General features: G+C 41.7%; 1 protein-coding gene across 1 annotated transcript in view; it reads right to left on the bottom strand.

The window, feature by feature from the left end:
• CDK15 (cyclin dependent kinase 15) overlaps positions 1-18,218 on the bottom strand; it is a 50,391-nt gene extending 32,173 nt beyond the window's left edge. Inside the window, exons 1-9 of the mRNA XM_077829467.1 lie at positions 18,099-18,218; positions 16,508-16,657; positions 16,241-16,335; positions 15,449-15,528; positions 10,782-10,876; positions 9,921-9,983; positions 7,145-7,268; positions 5,117-5,237; positions 331-424 (exon numbers count right to left, since the gene is read on the bottom strand). Of these exons, the coding sequence (XP_077685593.1) occupies positions 331-424; positions 5,117-5,237; positions 7,145-7,268; positions 9,921-9,983; positions 10,782-10,876; positions 15,449-15,528; positions 16,241-16,335; positions 16,508-16,657; positions 18,099-18,218 (942 nt within the window). The remainder of the gene's footprint in view (positions 1-330; positions 425-5,116; positions 5,238-7,144; positions 7,269-9,920; positions 9,984-10,781; positions 10,877-15,448; positions 15,529-16,240; positions 16,336-16,507; positions 16,658-18,098) is intronic.

Below are 18,218 nucleotides of genomic sequence, written 5' to 3'. Positions count from 1 at the left end.
GTCTTGGACAAGTAAGGGTGTTAACTAGAGGGAACAGGATTTGCAGTAACAACATACCTTTTATGACTCCTTCAGTTTGATGTCAGTGTAATTGGTTTTAAATTTTTGATGAGATGACAAACATCAAAGGAAAGTCATTTTGATGCACTCTAGTGACTGTAGGAAAGTTACCAAATATAAAATGGTTTATAGGATATATCTGTAAACTTAACACATCGGACTGAGGATTCAAACCAAATTACGTCTCTTGTATAAAGCAGCCATGTTCAGAATGTAAAATTTAACAACATTGATATTTTCCTTTCAATTTCCTGGCTGTATTTTACTCACTGCCCAGATCTTCTCCAGCTGTTCCAGAGTACCAGTAACTGCTGGGAACACGGGTTGACCCTGGAGCATTTCAACCAATATACAACCTGCACCCCTGCAAAAAAGAAATACCAACTCATTCAAGTAAGCGGCACGTACAGTGTGTATGTATATATATATACATATATATATATATACATATATAGGTAAAAAAAAGTCTATCCTTCAGCATGTTGGCCTAGATGTTAATGTAACTCTCGGTAGGGTGGTAGATAGTATTGTAGTAATGGTCCCTGGCACTTACACAATGATACAGATAGGGGTTTTTTTATGGCTTTTGAAATGCTAGGTGGAAATGGTCATTAGCTTTAGCAGCAACAGTGAGATTGTGACATCTTACATCGATTCATATCAGGCCTAATTTATTTGCAGTCCCCAAGATGAGGTAGATAGAACTAGGCAGCTTTCTGGAGAGCCTGTTTTGATAAATATAAGTCAGTACAGTGCTGCCAGGGCTGCTATTTTAATCTAAGACGTCAAGGCCAAAGTGTCTCTAACTCTCAATTGGAGGTGCATTCCACCTCTTCAAGATCAGGGCCAGGGTTTCTGTCCTGCTAGGAAGTTTGCAAATGTAAGTGACATAAAAGGGTGTTGCAAAACTGATCTCTGTTACCTAAACTGCCATCTGACACAAGGGTCTAGAGCAATAGAGTTCCAATCTGAACAGAAAAGAATATAGGAAACAGAAATCCAGAGCTGCTAATCATTAGTGCAGAGATCCAGTCAGGGGTGACAACTGGAAGTAGAACTCAACAAGTTTTTCCACGCTCAGTTAACATTTGCTGTGAATTAGGAATTGGCAGCTGTGCTTCTGTAATATTTAAATATGTACTTTTAAATGTTTACATTTGCCTCAGCGTATATCCACATCCCTTCTTTTTTTCTTCTTTTGCTTTTCAGTAGCCTTCGTGGTATTTATTCTGGATCCAGCCCCATAGGAATAAGCAGTGCTTCTTCATTGCTGTCTTACGCAGGATGTTTCTAAAACCAACATTTTATTTTAAATTTTCTAAGAGTTAGGCCCAGGCACACAATCGTTTAATTTGCTTTTTCCTTTTTTCTTTTCTTTATTTCTTTTCTTAAATTTCTGAATTTTTATTCTTGAGGCTCCCTGCCCCTTCATATCTACAAGCTTCTCAAAGGATTTCTGTTCTGTAGAGCTACCTTTTGGAGGAATCAGTGGAGATGAAGGGGTATATCAGTGGGAAAAACAAGTAGGTGGGATCAAATAGCAAATTCTTCCATAAGGGAAAAATGCAATGGGGCATTTTACTGCTCCATTTGAGATTATTCAATAGCTTAGGGGCATGAATCTCCTCTCACTTGCACCCGTTTTAAACTGGGGTAATTCCACTTGCTTCACTGGGTTTCCTCTGATTTATACTTGTGATACAGGAGAATCAGAGTATGGCCTTTATGCTAATCTCACTTGCTGTGGTATAGATCAAGAGTAACTACTGAATTCAATGGAGTTACACTTGTGTAAAATTGGGGCAAGTGAGATTAGCATCTAACCCAATTAAGAGTATGTTTTCTGCCTTTTTTGGGTACTTCCTGGATTTTCTCTTCCACCTCCTGTGACCCAACCTGAACAGACCTTCCTACCAACCCCAATACTAAATAATAGGGAGCGCTATCTTAAATCCCTTCGTAAAATTCCTCACGAAGGAGCCTACAGTTGTGATTTCAACAAGTTCCTGAAGTTCATGTGGGCTGTAAAATAAGATACTAATTGCTGAAGTGCAATGAGATGTAAAATTTGGTATTAGATTCTTCAATTCAAGTGGGTGTAATCAAGGCAGGTTTAGACAATGCTACCAAATCTACTGTCACAGCATCTCTCAATTCACCAGGGACAGGTTCAAATGCTAGTGTGATCCTTGCTGCTCATGCTCCTGGGCTACATCATGTGGCGTACGGTGGTGATCTCTGTGGTGATAAGAACTTGGGCCCTCTGGGGATTCAGGATTTCTCTCTCCCTCTTTATCATGTCACTAAGGAGGGTAATTTGCAGGTTTCCCCATCCTCCTGTTCAATGGGAAACCTTCATCTACTGTTCCCCTCATCTTCAAGTACAGTTCCCAGTTCTGAATGCATTTCCTGTTGTCCTTAAACACCTTTGAGTGCCCTAGCTGGCAGGAATGAGAAATTTGAGGCAGGAGTGAGAAGAATGTTGAATCTAGGGCCTTGCAGTGGACAGATCCCCAACAGATGACCTCATGGGGGCTCCAGGTCTGCATGAATCTGCTCTGGGTGTAATATTTCTGTAAGATTATGTTCGGCACTTGTGGGGGTAGGGTTTACTGAAAATAAGATATACAGCCAAGCTGGCAGTACTCACAAAACCAGCAGCTGCCGAAAGCCAACTCTAAGTATTCATAAAGAATTTTGTGTTTAAAAAATAATTTCCCTGATGTTCAGTGTAATCTTCCCGAAACATTCTGTTAGTCTCCCTGAAGTCCCTTAATTGAATCTTCTAAGGTCTCGGAAAGACAGTGAGGGAGAAAGAGAGCAAGAGAAAGAGATTAAAAAAGCTCTGTAAGTTAGTCCAAGAGCTAGTGAGCCTCCTTCTATATCTCTCTTAATCTATTTAAGGCCCTATTCACTTTCCATGTGCCTCCCACTGACAATATTGCTGCTCATGCGCATTATGGATGAATTGCCATCATGTTTTATTTTTTATAATTGGTTCCTTTAAACCAAGGCTTTAACACTCACTGTCACATGCCATTGCCAAGGGCATTCCGACCCAATTTCATGTAACTTGCTATGTCCGAAAGAAGAGGATTTTTTTCTTGATAGACAAGTAACGTCTGTGTGAATGGACATCTTTTCCTAATAGATAAAAATTGAACTTATATGGAGCCTACATCAAGATAATAAATGACTCTTGTGAGAGGAAGTCAGGGAATAGAGTTCACATACTTTCCATTCTCTCAGCATGACGTCTTTCTGAAAGGCGAACACTTTGAATGCTATTATTATAAGGAGGTGTAATAACAAAGGTGCTGTACTGGAATGTAATGGAGTGGGGCTCAGAGTCCCTTATGCTGTGCTACTGGTGACAGATAGTGCTGGATGAAATCTTTATAGACAAGCCCCTGTGTCGTACATGGTACATTAGGGCAAAATTATGCAACAGAGATCCTGGCTTTGTACAGCAGGAACCCCAGGTTTATATATTTAGGGGATGATCAGGCCTGTGGACTGGCCTTGGGTCAGTGAGGAGCAGGAGGGCAGGTACCAGAAGGTGTCTGCCTTGTACACCAGTGGCGCTGGAACCAGGGGGGGAACAAGGGGGCCACAGCCCTCCCACTTTTTGAAAGTGGACAAGCCAGTCCTGTCCACTTTTTGCCGGAGTGGACCCCGCCCCTTCCCTTCCTCTTCCCCCCAAGGCCCCGCCCCCCAGCTAGGCCAGTGTGAAGCCCGGCCAGGGAGCCTGGGCAGTTGTGGGAGCCGTGCAGACCCTCCACTTGCCTGCGGAGGAGGGGGGCCGAGAGCAGCCTCCGTCCTGTGTCCCCACCCCTGGGCTCCCTGTCCGGCCCAGGGCAGGGGTGGGGCTTCGGAGGGCAGGGGTGGGCCCGCAGCCCCCCCTACTTTTGGGAAAGCTCTGACACCCTTGAGTACAATTGCATGTTCCACTAGGCAGGCAGGCATCTTCTTCAGCAGACCATGAGGGGCTGTAGGTGGCTTAGCCTGGGGAGAGCCAATGGACTGGTGGCTGCTTAGAGAGAGGCGGGGGGAGGACATTCCAATTTAGATCTGCCTAGCCGCTGAGAGCTGTTATAATGGAGAAACAGGTTATTTTAGTCATTGAAAATTTGATGCAATTAAAGTGGCAGTAGCCTTGGAGAGAGGAAGAGACTTAGAGCTCCCACTCCCCTGCACTGCCCTCTTGACCCAGGCCACCAGAACCTCCGATAAGCCTCATGCTGCTGGAGAATATGCCTGCCTTGTGGCGCTGGAGTTCTGCTGGGCACACACCTGCTAATGCAAGTCTCCCTGTGCTTCTTGCAGATTTTGTCAGCCTATTAGGCTCCTGCCCAGTCCCCCAAAGACCCTAATGAGGTCTTTGTCCAGGCACAGAAGTGGTCATAGCAGAATGATGGAGTTACAAGGTATTAACTGGCGCTTGAGGAAGGAGTGAAATTGAGCAGAAGTTTACTCAGTTGTGTAATTGTATAGAGCATGGGACTTTGCCTATTTTAACTGTGGAGTGTATTTGGAAATAAACAGTGGTGTAAAAGATGAGGTATCACAGAAGTAAAGATAATCCAAATATCCTTCTAACTCCAAACCCATCTAGGACTCTTTGATGGCCAGAGCTGTGTTTTGTTATCAAAGGTCAGATTTATTCTTGGTGTAATTCTTCTAGTTATCATGTGTCCAGAAACCAGTATTTCCAGAATGATACCACAGCCTTGGCCAGTCAGATACCTCCAGAATAATACACTTTTGCATTAGATTTGAAAGTGCTTTACAAAGGTTAGTGAACTCATGACACCTCTGGGACGTATATAGGTGAGATATGAGGATGGCACTCCTGAAAGCATAGCTACTGATGTTTGCCACTTATAGGAACCCAACAGTATAAGCACAGCACCTTCACTACTCACAGGCCTTGATACATCTTTCAGTCTATATGTGCTCAAACTTGGCTGACTCCGTTTCAGTCATCTAAAGATGAGGCAAATGATAGTTCAGTTTCCCTGAGAGATACCAAAATGTGTCAAAGTTGGTTTCTCACCAGATATCCAAATCAGAAGAATAATCAGTGGCTCCGAGTAGGACATCAGGAGGACGGTACCAGAGCGTCACCACCTCAGAGGAGTATGTCTGACTGGGGATGGACTTGGCACGAGCAAGACCTGCCAGAACAGGAAAAACACGTATCTAGTTACACTTTCATGTCCCTTCGTAACTCATTGTGACATCCCACTTCCTTCTGCCTGGACAGTGCCCGAGTCCTAAGAATCAGAAGAACAGTTTACTTTTCTGTAGCACTTTTCATCCTAAGTGATCCCAAAGCACTTTACAATCAACAGATACATACAAAGTATGTAAAATACAACCTGCTGCATTTTGTAAATCAGTGAGGAGGAAAACGGGATGTTTTGACTGAGAACACTGGGCAAAGCCCTGCTCTTAAAAAACATGCCACTGATTTTTATGCAAAGCAGATGGACCTTGGCTTCTAAGGTCTCTGCTTAAAAACGCACTCATACTTACCTTTGTGGTACTTAATTTATCTGTTTCAGAATAGAGAGAGCATGCAGTTTAAAGATATGTACGACATGTATTTAAAAAGTTTTGGATTTTGTCTGAAATATCCAGTTTCAGCAGATATGCTGATTTATGTGTACATAATATTTGCATACATTTTATACATACACAGTATGTATAGCCATGGGATAAATTGGATTTATCTTCCAACTTTTCAGTGTTTCTAAGGCACTTAGCCCACTGATTCAAACCGGGTGAGACAACTATTGGCATTGCAAACCTCTGAGCAGCTTCAGACAGCTACCATTTTAGAATGAACAAACACCTTCAGAATGTTTCTTTCCTTCCTGCAAAATGTGACATTCTTTCCCAACTCCTCAAAATGACATGGATCCGAAGTGCAGGATGTGCCAGAGTCAGTCCTAGATCCCGGCAGATTAAGATAGAAAGGCAGATCCTCAGCTGGTGTAAAAACTGTCATAGTTCCATCCATGGACTTCTATGGAGCTATGATCATTGACACCAGCTGGTAGGATTGCCAGCCCTCCAGGATTGTCCTGTAGTCCCCAGGAATTAAAGATTAATCTTTAATTAAAGATTATGTCATGTGATGAAACCTTCCGGAATATGTCCACCCAGAAGTGGCAACACTACCAGCTGAGGATCTGTCCCAAAATATGGTGAGACTCATCAGGGCTGGAAAAAGGAAGCCTTATACCACTGGAGAGCTGAGAATCTCTCCTTCCCACAGCTCTGAAGCATTTGGCCTGAATTCTCAGTTACACTAAGGCCCTTTGACACTGCTGTAGCTTGGTGCTTAAAGTGGGTGTAACTGCGAGAGGGGTATAAAGGGGCCTTAGTGTAAGGGAGAATTCAAGGCCTTTATTCGTAGCCCTCTTAGATCTCAAATTATCAGACCTTAAAATCAAGACGTTATGATTTTTATAAAAATTATTTTAAAGGTTTCTGGAAGTTTAGTTATATTTTTTTCTCTCTACAAGGTCCGTATCATTGGCTGTGTGGGGCTGAGATGAACTGACTTTACAGACAATACAGAGAGGAAGGGTAACAAAAATGCTGCCAATTAAAAAAAAAAGTAAATCTCAAACATTTCTAACATAATTTTGTCCTGTAAAATGTGGCATATGCAGAATACATGATGGTGTGGAAGGAAAGTTTTATTAGCCCACATTTGGGATGACCTGTATAATTCAGTTTTGGCAAAGCAAGTTCATGCCAATAAAATCTCTACCCTTCCCTACATAATCATCTATTCTGTATGCAACTTATTTAATGTCGGGGTCTGATTCTCATCTCCCTGGAATTACTCCTATACTACTGGAATTGTATTGTTTTAAATAAAGTTACTTTCAGTGTAAACCAGTATAAGGAGAGGAGGATCAGGTCTACAGACTGATCACAGAAATGCTTTTCTTGAAGTGCAGTGAGAGAGGTTATGCTCACGTACCCATTGGTGGCTTTGGATGCGTAAATATAAGTATGTGAAAACACGGCTCTTAGATGCGCTAGTTGTAACTAGGCAGCGACTCACCAAAGTCAGCTAATTTGAGCTCGCCGAGGCAACTGATGAGCAAGTTCTGGGGTTTCAGATCACGATGAAGAATGTGGTGTTGGTGGATGTAAGCCAGGCCTCGCAAAAGTTGGAACATGAAGAGCTAGAAAAAAAGGGCAACAAACTTTAGCAGATTTGTGGGATTTTGCATCAATATATTTACTCTGAATGTCAGGAAAACCTTTACAATGAAACAGTGCAAAAGGGAGGGAGGAATCAGTAAAAACTTTGTCAACTTGTTAAGCAGTGGCACAGGCTGAGCAGGGGGACTGGAAAATTGCAACAATAAAAATTATGGAATCTTCGATAGTTACATCAGCTGATGGTTATATGCTTCCTACCAGTCTCCCTGATGCTTTCAGTGTGTCATACTATGACAGTGAAGGGGCTGTCACTCTTCATATCCTAAATGGGCATTTCAAAAGCTTTGCCCTTTAGAATCTGACTGTTTATTTTAGGAGCAAAGATGACTTAAGGCTTCCCAAAGCACAGACTCAGCATCTGCAATGTCAGAAGTCCTGGTATTGGTGTTAATCACTGAGGGAGACACCGAGAGGAAAAATGTACGTAGAGGAGGAAAAACCGCAGAAGAAAAGAGGGAGAAGGAGAAGAGAGAGGATTCAGAAGGAAAAAATAAAGCCAGAGGGCCTGATTCTCACTACTCCGGCAGTGTAAAGTGATCCTAAAGTAAATAAGAATCAGGCCCAGAACAGGGTCTGAAAAGGCATGAAGGATAGAAAACAACTCATTGCATAAGTTATTAGCCTTCTCCAGAGGGGAAATACTTTTTATCTGAGACCTTTCCTGGAGACTAGAAAAAAAGGTGACATTCATGGTTAGCTTTTCTACTGGAAAAGAGGCAAACAAAAATCAGATATAAAAATGCAAAATATGATTATATAGCACCTTCCATGTGAGATCTCAAAAATTGCTTCGCAAGGATGAAAGAAACAAGCCATACGACACCCTCCTGCAGGCTCATAGTAAATCACTTTGCTGTTTTCCAGTCTTCTTGTCAATGACGAATGAAAACATCTAAGGAGGGCAGCTGGCTCGTATTTACTAATGCAAGGGCCAGTCAGAACACGTTACAGTTTTTTGGGTTTTTTTTAAACAAGCCTTCCTGGTGGCATAGCACTTGTGTGGTGCACTGCACCGACCCATCATTTTCTGGACGTGGAGACGCCGAGCAGCTCCATCTTCAGGGGGGCAAGTGACTGTTGCTCACACGCTTCTGAGATCTCCCCTGTCAGTCAAGGTTGGCATTAATTTTGGAATTATAATGGGCAAAGGCTGAGCTCCACAATTCCATTCCAATTAATTTAGGTTTCCATTCTAAATTGTAACATTAATTTAAAAATATTAGAATAGGAGCCATTTGCTCATCCAGTGCTCTACAGGAGAGTAGAAACTGCAGGGTATGAACCTGCTTTTCCTAAATTATTTTACTATACACTAAAAAATCTTCCTTTTTTTAGACAACCTAAGAGCTGAATTTTGGTCCCATTACAGTTAGTGGCAAAACTCATCTTTAGTTAATGGAACCAGATTTCAGCCTTAAACATTTCTGATATTCTGAAATGTTTCTGATATTTAACATTTATGTTAGGGTAGTACTAAGATGCCCTGACCAGGATCAGAGAATCATTGTGCTAGGTGCTATATAAACATACAGGCAGATATGGTCTTTGCTCCAGAGAACTTGCAACCTGCCATTTTGTTTTAGAATATTAATGTGACGAAGATTTTGTAAAAAGTAGAACTGTGCCAAAACAAAAACACTGGATCTTGGACATCTCTGAACTTTGAGAGTGTTTGAAATCTGAACAAGGATTCAGATAAGTCCTTATTTTTAAACAAGGCAAAAGATTTAGAGGGGGTTGACCGTCAGAAAGGGTGTAGTTTAATAACTTTATTAATGATCTGGGGAAATGGGCGACGAGTAAAGTGGCAAAATCTGCAGATGACAGAATTATTTAAATTAGTCAAGATAGGAGAAGACTTTGAGGAACTTCAGAGGTGCCTAATAAAGCTAGGAGAGCATGACAAATGAAATTCATTGTTCACAGACGTAAGATGGGGCACATTGGGAGGAGTTGTTTGAATTATGCATACACAGTGATGGGTTCTAAATTAACTGAAACTACTCAGGAAAAAAGACCTGGGTGTTCATTGTGGACATCTCAATGGAAACCGCTTCTCAGTATGCAGTGGAGGTAAAAAAAAGCAATCAAAATGTGAGGATGTGTAAGAAATGGGATAGAAGATATAGAAAATTTTACAATGCCCTTCTATAAATTAATGGTACACCCTCACCCTCGCTTGTAGTCAACCTACCTCAGAAAGATATAGCAGAAATAAAAGGGATCTAGAAAGCTTAGAGACATGAAGATAGTTCCGTATTAGGAGAGATAGATTGTTGAGTTTTGAGAAGAGACCAGTGAGTGGGGAGATGATAAAGTAATGAATTAAATAGAGATGGAACTCATTGCCACAAGATGTTGTTGAAGCCTTCTTGAACAGTCAGAAAACTGGAGTGAGGACTTTTTCAGTCTTTAATTGAAGAGTGAGTATGGTTGAATCTTTAACAACTAGATCTTTTCTCTGAACTGTTTGTCAGGTATTTGAGATAAATAGATATTAGCAAAAGATTTAAGATGTTTTAAGCACCACAACATTTTACAATGACTCTCCATAATGGAAAATAAACATACATTTCATGCTTTAAGGGATACTTGTCCCTTAAAGAACTCACCATGACATTGTGAGCATGAAGTCCTCCAGGATGCTGGGCCATGTACTGTGCCAGATCTGTGTGCTAAATAAGTGTGGAGGGGAGAAGGAAAGATGACTTAGGACAAAGCTGCAGGTGAATCAGCTCTAGGGAAGACTGACTAGGATCACACTATTAAGTCAAATCCACAGTGGTACAACATACATATAATGGCAGTGACCCTTTTGTGAGTGACGTGTAGAAAACAACACTGGTTGCAAAGTTGTATTTTGTTCACCCTGGAAAGAAACACTTCACTTAAGTCTTGATCCAGCATAGCACTTAAGCACATCCTTAAAGTTAAGCACATGCTTAAGTGGTATATGAAATCAGGGCCCTGATCAGCATGTTGGCCCATCCTAACAGTTTAAGACCAGGGGCTACTAGTGGTCAGAATTCATCAGAAAATTGCAGATAGAGGAAACCATGGCTCATGTATTTTCCCGCTTGCTTAATGGGTCTTTTTGTTGATTTTTACCAAACCAGATGCTGAAATTAGGGAGCTTGTTGACTGAGATCAATGGTGAGAGAAACTGTGTCTCAACAGCACAGGTTTCACCACTTTATCATGGTAGCAATGAAGGAAATCAGCTTCTGCCAGTGTAGTGAAAATAAGGTGGGAGACCCTTCTTGAATGTGGCTGTCACTAAAGGGAGAAAGGAAGCAGGAAGAGCCAAGGCCATATAGATTGAAGTCAGATATTGAGAGTGAAAGAAATAATCACTGTAATGAAATTGTTCATAACACCTTCTTTTTATAATGCTATGAAATATTAACATTCATTATACAATCACCATGTCTCTTCTTGATGCTTCATAACAAACTAGCAAAAGAGCAACTCACCATGTACTCGAAGACCAATGTCAGAGTGTCCTTTGTCTGGATAATGTCGTGCAGGAGCACAATATTGGCGTGTTTCAGACTCTTGAGAAGAGATGCTGGTGAAACAGAAATGAAGCTATGAGCCCAAGAGCTGCTTTTGGCAGTGGAAGTAGCATATTTATGGCCTGGGTTATACATGGCTTCATCAATCAGGCTGTCTGGAAAAATCGCTGGGCCAGATACTCTGAAGCTGAGAGAGGGAGTTACATGGGCCTCATGAAACAGTCTGGCCCCTTGTGTACTGCAAGGGGGATTTCATCTTAAAGGAAGGCTGGCAACATTGTCACCACTTGCCCTCTCTCATGGTTTCTGAGAAGATGCGCTGATTCAGCACGTTCTATGACTTCCCAGGCTGCACATGGGAGCTGCCACCCAATTTTGGGGCAAGGTTGACTTTGTGCAGAAGAGGGTTTGTAGTCACTTTCAAGAAGTACAATATCAGGGAGTTTGTGCTGATACCTATGCCAGTGTAAACTGGTTTAGATGTTAGGCAGGATTTCGCCAGTTTCTGTTTTTGAAAAGCATATTAGTTAATTCTCACACCTTCATGCTCCACAGAACTGCTCTCTAATGAGTGCCAAGAGTGCCGTTATTAAGTTAACAGTACCTCAACTGCATTTATATAACTTCAGCATGTTTTTATTGCTTGCCTAACCAGCTGGCAGAGCCACTGCAAGTATACAGCCCCCTAGACTCAACTCTCCCCTGTGGGCATGCTTTAGCGTTTCTCACACTAGGGATGGGCTGCAGCTGACAATCTCATGAAGGAAACTTCCCAACAGAATGTCTCTAGAATTTTGAATGGACATTAAATGCTAGAGCAATTATTATTTATTGCTTGTAATACAGTCCAGTCCAGGGACCCCAATCAGGATCAGCGTCCCATTGTGCTAGGCGCTGTACACACACATATTAACAGGCAATTTCTGCCTTAAAAAGAGCATTGACTCAACCATCAGATTCACAAGCCACATGTGGCTCAAGCACTGTGCATTCCAACTTGCGGGAGGCATCACATGATGTCCTAACTAGAACTGGGCAAAATTTTTCAGAAAACCCCTTTTTTTCTGAAAAATGCAGATTTGGGTTGACTGATTGAAACATTTCATGAATTTGTGTTGAATTCACCAAATTGTTTCCATTTAAAAATATAAAACAAGTTGAAACATTTTTGAAATAAAACAGTTTACATTTTTACTTGAAACAACTTTTTGATTTGAATTTTACTTCAGTTTTATTTTTTTAAAGGTAAACAACCCCATAAAAATTAACCTAAATGTTTTGTTCAAACCTAAACAATTTTATTTTATTTTATTTTTCTACTTTTTGAGTTTGCCAAAAAATTTGAAAAAAAATTCATTTCAGGTTGAACTGAAATTAAATATTTTTTTGATTTGGCCGCTGAACCGAAAAGTTACTTATGCACAGCTCTCATCCTGACACTGTGGTGGTTAGCTCCAGAAGTTAAAATACCAATTTAAAATAAAACACAGACAGGTTAAATCTTTATGTTGGTAGCCAACTTAGGTAAGTGAAAATGTTTGGTTCATGGTGGTAGTTCCTCCTGTAACTTGCGCTGATGACCACAGTACTGACTACTATAAAACAAGCTTGTTACACTCATCTTTGTATTCTGAGGTCTAGATTGCCTGGCACAGCAGAGACAGGCTGGCAGGGAGAGATTGCACAAAGTCTCAGCACTTTGTGCCTTGCTTAGGGGATAGTCACAGTCAGGGTACGTCTACATTGCAATAAAAACCTGCTGCTGGCCTGTGCCAGCTGACTTGGGCTAAGGGACTGTTTAATTGCAGTGTAGATGTCTGGTTCACCCTGGAGCAGGGTCCTAGAGCCCAGGCAAACTGGGAAGGTCCCAGAGCTCAGACTGAGGGCCTTGGTCAAATGTCAACACTGCAATTAAACAGCTCCTTAGCCTGAGCCCTGTGACCTAAGTCAGCTGGCACAGGCCAGCTGCAGGTTCGTAATTGCAGTGTAGACATATCCTCAGAGGCCTTGTTCTGCCTGAGGCTTGAGACAATAATAGCTTTCCCAATGGAGAGGGAGGAGAAAGGATGTATCAGAGGCTGCTGGCCTGCAGATCTCTGGTGCTCCAGAGATTTTGAGTCCAATTCTTGCACTCAATCCAATTGTGCTCAGTCCAGGACACCAAGAGGTCGGCAAAAGCAGCCTTTTGAGACTCCCTGATTCCAAGGCCATCCAGGGGTTAGTCGAGCCCTTGACATAGGGTAATAGACTCAGGGCTCCTCTAAAAATTGTATCTGACTTCCTATGGACCAAATAAAGATGCTTTAGTCACATCCCTTATGCTGTGGAGGGGAGAGATATAGTGCAACTATACTGGCTGTATGTTACCCAGAGATTTTTCTATCATGAAGGAATTCCCAGCTGGCCAGATCCTGTGGGTTTCCCACCCTTTTGTACCAGTGGAGCAGCACAAAGGCTCTATAGTGAAATGAAGAATCAAGACTATTGTGTCCTGAGTTGGACATAGTGCCTCTTAGAGGTCTCAGTGCCCTTCAGCTGGTGCATCTCAGCATCCCTCTACTGTAGCATTACAGCCATAATTGTGCCTTAAGTATGTTTAATCCTTTTGAGGCTCTCTCAGATAAATTACCCCTTTGGCTGTTAAGTGTTTAGTGCCACTCCTTTAAGGTAACATAGAGTGCAACATGTTAATAAATCTAAAGCTTTGTTTAATGACATTTGCACTATTGACTTACATTGTAAATTTAAGATGTCAGATGTCACAAAGCTCAATACAACACAAAAGAACTATTTAAAATAGATCCTTCTTAGGAACTTCTTAGTTTTATCTGAGTGAATGGAAGTTAAAGGCTCTTGGCATTTCAATTAAGGCACCTCAATTAAGCAGCTCACCCTAAATTAGGGCAACCTGATCTTTTGAGTAAAGAACTAGCACCAGAGTTCTAAGCAGGTAAATGTTGGAGGGATTCTCTTCTAAAGCTTATTGTATTGGTAAGGTTCTTGTGGCAAGTAGATCAGCAAATGGTCCTACTTTGAGTGTCAGCGGCCCCATAATATGAGCTTCCCTGAAAATAGGGACAGCTAGGTATCTCGCTTTGCTTTCACCCAGAATTGGGGTAAAGTGTCCACACCAATTCTGATCTTGTTTACATTGGTGTAAAGCTGAAGCAGCTCCACTGACTTCTCTGCAGTTACTCTGGATTTAGACTGGTGTAACTGAGAGCAGAGTTTGGACCTCCTTCTCTGTTCTAGGGTTGTCCTGTGAATGCGGTTCCATCTGGTCTCCCCCTGCATACCACTAATGTGAGCACTGGCAAAATCAACCCCAGCTTTGAAGTGCAATTCTGAGTGGAACTATAAAACTGGAGTGTCATGACCCCTTCCATTTATAGATCTTACTTATATTAGACAACAGACTGGCAGAAAGGTTACATATTTCTACTTCTATTCTCCTCAGCGTAAAAAAGAAACTGGATTATATTTCCTTTGGGATCTTATACTAAAAAAGCAGCCTTAATGGTAGATTAAACAGGCAGTTTGGGAAATTATGTTTGTAGGGGCATCTAAACCTATAAGACAAAAAATCAGGAACTTAAGGAAAGACATAAAGGAAAGAAATCAAGAAAGCTGCAGACATTTAGCCCAGTGCTCTGTGAGGTCTCATGTTGAGAAACATTTCTTGCCATGTTGAAATGGTGCATTTTCCCAAAAGTCAGCTGTATCTAAAAATGTCTGCCATCAGACTGGAATTTCTAATGCTCCTGATAGCAGCAGCCATCAGTATGATAATCTATTACATACAACATGCCATGTTAAAAGAGTATCAGGGTCTCAAAGCCATCTCCCTTGTTCATACGCATGACACAATCCTTAATTATACGATCGCATGCTATTTTTTCTCCCCAGGCAGTCTTGTCTAGTGGTTAAAGCATGACTTTGATTGTCAAGAGACTTAAGTTGTTGTCCAATTTCTGAAACTAACTTCCTGTGCAGCTTTGGGTAAATTACTCAGTCTCTTTGTGCCTCTGTTTCCCAGCTGTAAAATACTTAGTAATAATACCCTTTATATAAAGCATTTGGGATCTTCATCAAAAGTATTACTGTATTATTAAAGAATCACTGTCAACTCATATATTTTTATTGCCATGGACATTTTCAATTATCTACAATTGTTATTATTTATTATTGTAGCACCTACACATTCCAATTTATGCTAAGCACTGTTCAAACAAGAGTAGTTGTCTGCCCTGAAAAGCCTGCAGTCAAAATCTAAAGACAGATAAAGAATGCAAGAAAGGAAGTCTTATTATCCATGTTTTACAGATGGGAACCTGAGGCCCAGAGAGATTAGGTGATTAAGTGACACACAAATCAGACCCAGATGTCTAGAGTCCTAATCCAATGCCTTAATCACAAAACCAAACTTCTGCTTGTTTCTAAATCCACCAGTGGCAAACAGAATTACACAAATGCTCATAATAAAGTATAAGCAGAAGAGCAGAGCAGGCAAGAAAATAAAAAGAAGTTAGGAAGTTGCCAGATATGGAGATTTTAAATTAAAATACATGTTGAAAAATGATATTCCCACTCTCTCTTCAATGTTTGGATTGACTATATGTCCTTACCTTCTCGGATGGCGGTAAAAGGCACTCCTTCCTCTGTCTCCAGACTGATTACTTTCAAAGCCACCAAGTGGCCATTTATTCTAAAGGGTCAGAGTGAAAGGACATAAATGGACTCAGAAGGTGCCCATCAGTGCCTAACATGCCAACTAATACTAATTCACTTGGGACTATTCTGCGCTTTTCTAATAAGGCATTTAAAGGCTCAGTCACACACTCTGTCAAAGTCATGCTCAGCACAACTGTGAAGGGGCAGCAAAGGTGATTCAAAACCACCTTAATGGCTCCTCTAGTCCTGGACAGGTTGGTGGCCATTTGGGCACTGGCACAAATTTGAGTTGGCTAAAATAGTCCCCTAAGAACCATCCTGTTGGCTAAGTGTCAGTGGAATGCATTGTACTTCCACTCTGCCCTCTCCACGTGTCAAAACACACCCTCCTTGCCTCCTGGCAGCCCCCCACAATGAAGACTTAAGCAGCTTCACACCATCCGAGGATTCTGCTTTGCCAGGGGAATCTAGAGCTCCTCCTTTGGAACAGCTTTAAGATGACCGCACAGCTCTGATAGGGCAAAGCACCCTCCATCTTAACAAATAACTTCTCCGAGAAATTGAACGGGTCTCACAATTGTGTGTAATATCCCAGTAAAGGGAAAACAAAACCTTTTATTTGCTCCTCTCTCGTTTTGAATATTCAGAATCTTCTAATTTCAAATTCACTTCTGGGAAGCTCCGCTGGTTTCAGTGAACTAAATGAATGGCAAAATGGCAGGAAGCTCCCTCTGGAACCTGCTCACCTGCTAATCCCCTTGTAAACTGCAGAGTAAGAACCTTCGCACAGCTTCTCCAGATTCAGGTAGGATGAGGCCGTTCCAAACGGGAGGCCCTGTCTCTGCTTAGATGAGGAAAAGGCATTTTTTTAGATCCTCCCCCCCCCCCCAGCAAAACAAAGGCTATTTGCATGACATCTGTACACAATGCTGGATAATTATACTGTGATTCATGGCTAATGATCATCTCTGGATAAACATCTTATAATGGCTGTATACATACTGCACACTCACCCACTGAAATCTCTTCACAAAATCCATCTCCTGGGAAGGATCGCTGTTACTCCGTGGTCTCCTTCTCCCAGACTTTTGTAGCTGGAGTGTTTGGAACCACTGTGATTGGAGTGAATCCATGGGATGTGGCACTCTGCTCAGATCTGGTAACTGAGAGGGAGGAAGCAAACTAAATCAAAGACAAATTCCTCCTACTTATTGATGATTTTCTCTCTTTTCTCCTCATTTTTTCTGATTTTCAGCTCTTGTTTTTTTCCCCGTCTCCTTTCCCACACTCATGTGCCCATCTGCTGATTCTCTAAGTAGCCATAATGGGATCAACTGTTTAAATTTTACAGCTTTTGTATATGGTATAGCTTGTGAAGCTGATATTTCAGATTTCAGAGTAACAGCCGTGTTAGTCTGTATTCGCAAAAAGAAAAGGAGTCCTTGTGGCACCTTAGAGACTAACCAATTTATTTGAGCATGAGCTTTCGTGAGCAACAGCTCACTTCATCAGATGCATACCGTGGAAACTACAGCAGACTTTATATATACACAGAGAATATGAAACAATACCTCCCCCCACCCCACTGTCCTGCTGGTAATAGCTTATCTAAAGTAATCGTCAGGTTAGGCCATTTCCAGCACAAATCCAGGTTTTCTCACCCTCCAACCCCCCACACAAATTCACTCTCCTGCTGGTAATAGCCCATCCAAAGTGACAACTCTTTACACAATGTGCATGATAATGAAGTTAGGCCATTTCCTGCACAAATCCAGGTTCTCTCACTCCCTCGCATCAGTAACTGGGCTGATTTACCCCTCTGTTTTGGCTGTAATCTGTGTGGGGCAGGGACTGCGAAGCAAATTCAGAAGAGAGGTTTACGGAAGTCTAAATTTACACCTTCTTCTGCTCCCTTCCCCCACAATTACCCTTCATACTGACAAGTTTCTGAGTAACAGCTGTGTTAGTCTGTATCCACAAAAAGAACAGGAGTACTTGTGGCACCTTAGAGACTAACAAATTTATTAAAGAATAAGCACTGAGACTCTCTTACCACTATGTAACTGACACATTTTTATACATCATCTCTGAACTTGACCCATATGTCTTTTTATTGCTGTAAAACACCATGCAAAGTTATGACATTTATTTAATATGTCAACATTAAATAAAAATAATAATTAGTGGTGTGCAGCCTCCAAACACATATAGCACAACTGCACTGGGTTGGATGCCTATGTACTATTTAATCCAGATATAACAGGATTTCTAATCCACAGCAGGATTCCTCCTTTAGCAAGCTGTAAATCTTTGGCTCCCCTTTCTGTCTTGCACAGAGATAGCTGGAGTGGGACATCTCCTGAAAACATCAGATAGAGGGAATTCTTCACAAGCTAAAGCATGGGGCGATTATAATTCCTCTCAGCAGGGAATCCACAAGACTAATGCTGAGATAGCTAGAAGTCCTCTGTGTGGTTTCAATGGAAAGTTTGACCCTTAGTGAATTAGAAAAACACGGCAGACATTTCCGACTTCCAAACAGAATGGCAGACTGAGCTCCTTTATTTATCTCTCTGCTAAAACGCTGTCTGGGATACTGAATACCTCCATCACAGACTCCACTTCCACAGACTGGGTACTCTGGCTGCGTTGAGAGCCCTTTCTCTCTGAACAGCAACAGCATGATCCAGGTTTGAGAGCATTTACACACAGTGCTTCCCCCAT

The sequence above is a fragment of the Eretmochelys imbricata genome, chromosome 11, assembly GCF_965152235.1.
Source record: "Eretmochelys imbricata isolate rEreImb1 chromosome 11, rEreImb1.hap1, whole genome shotgun sequence".
Lineage (NCBI taxonomy): Eukaryota > Metazoa > Chordata > Testudines > Cheloniidae > Eretmochelys > Eretmochelys imbricata.
This window is presented reverse-complemented; position numbering and strand designations above follow the sequence as displayed.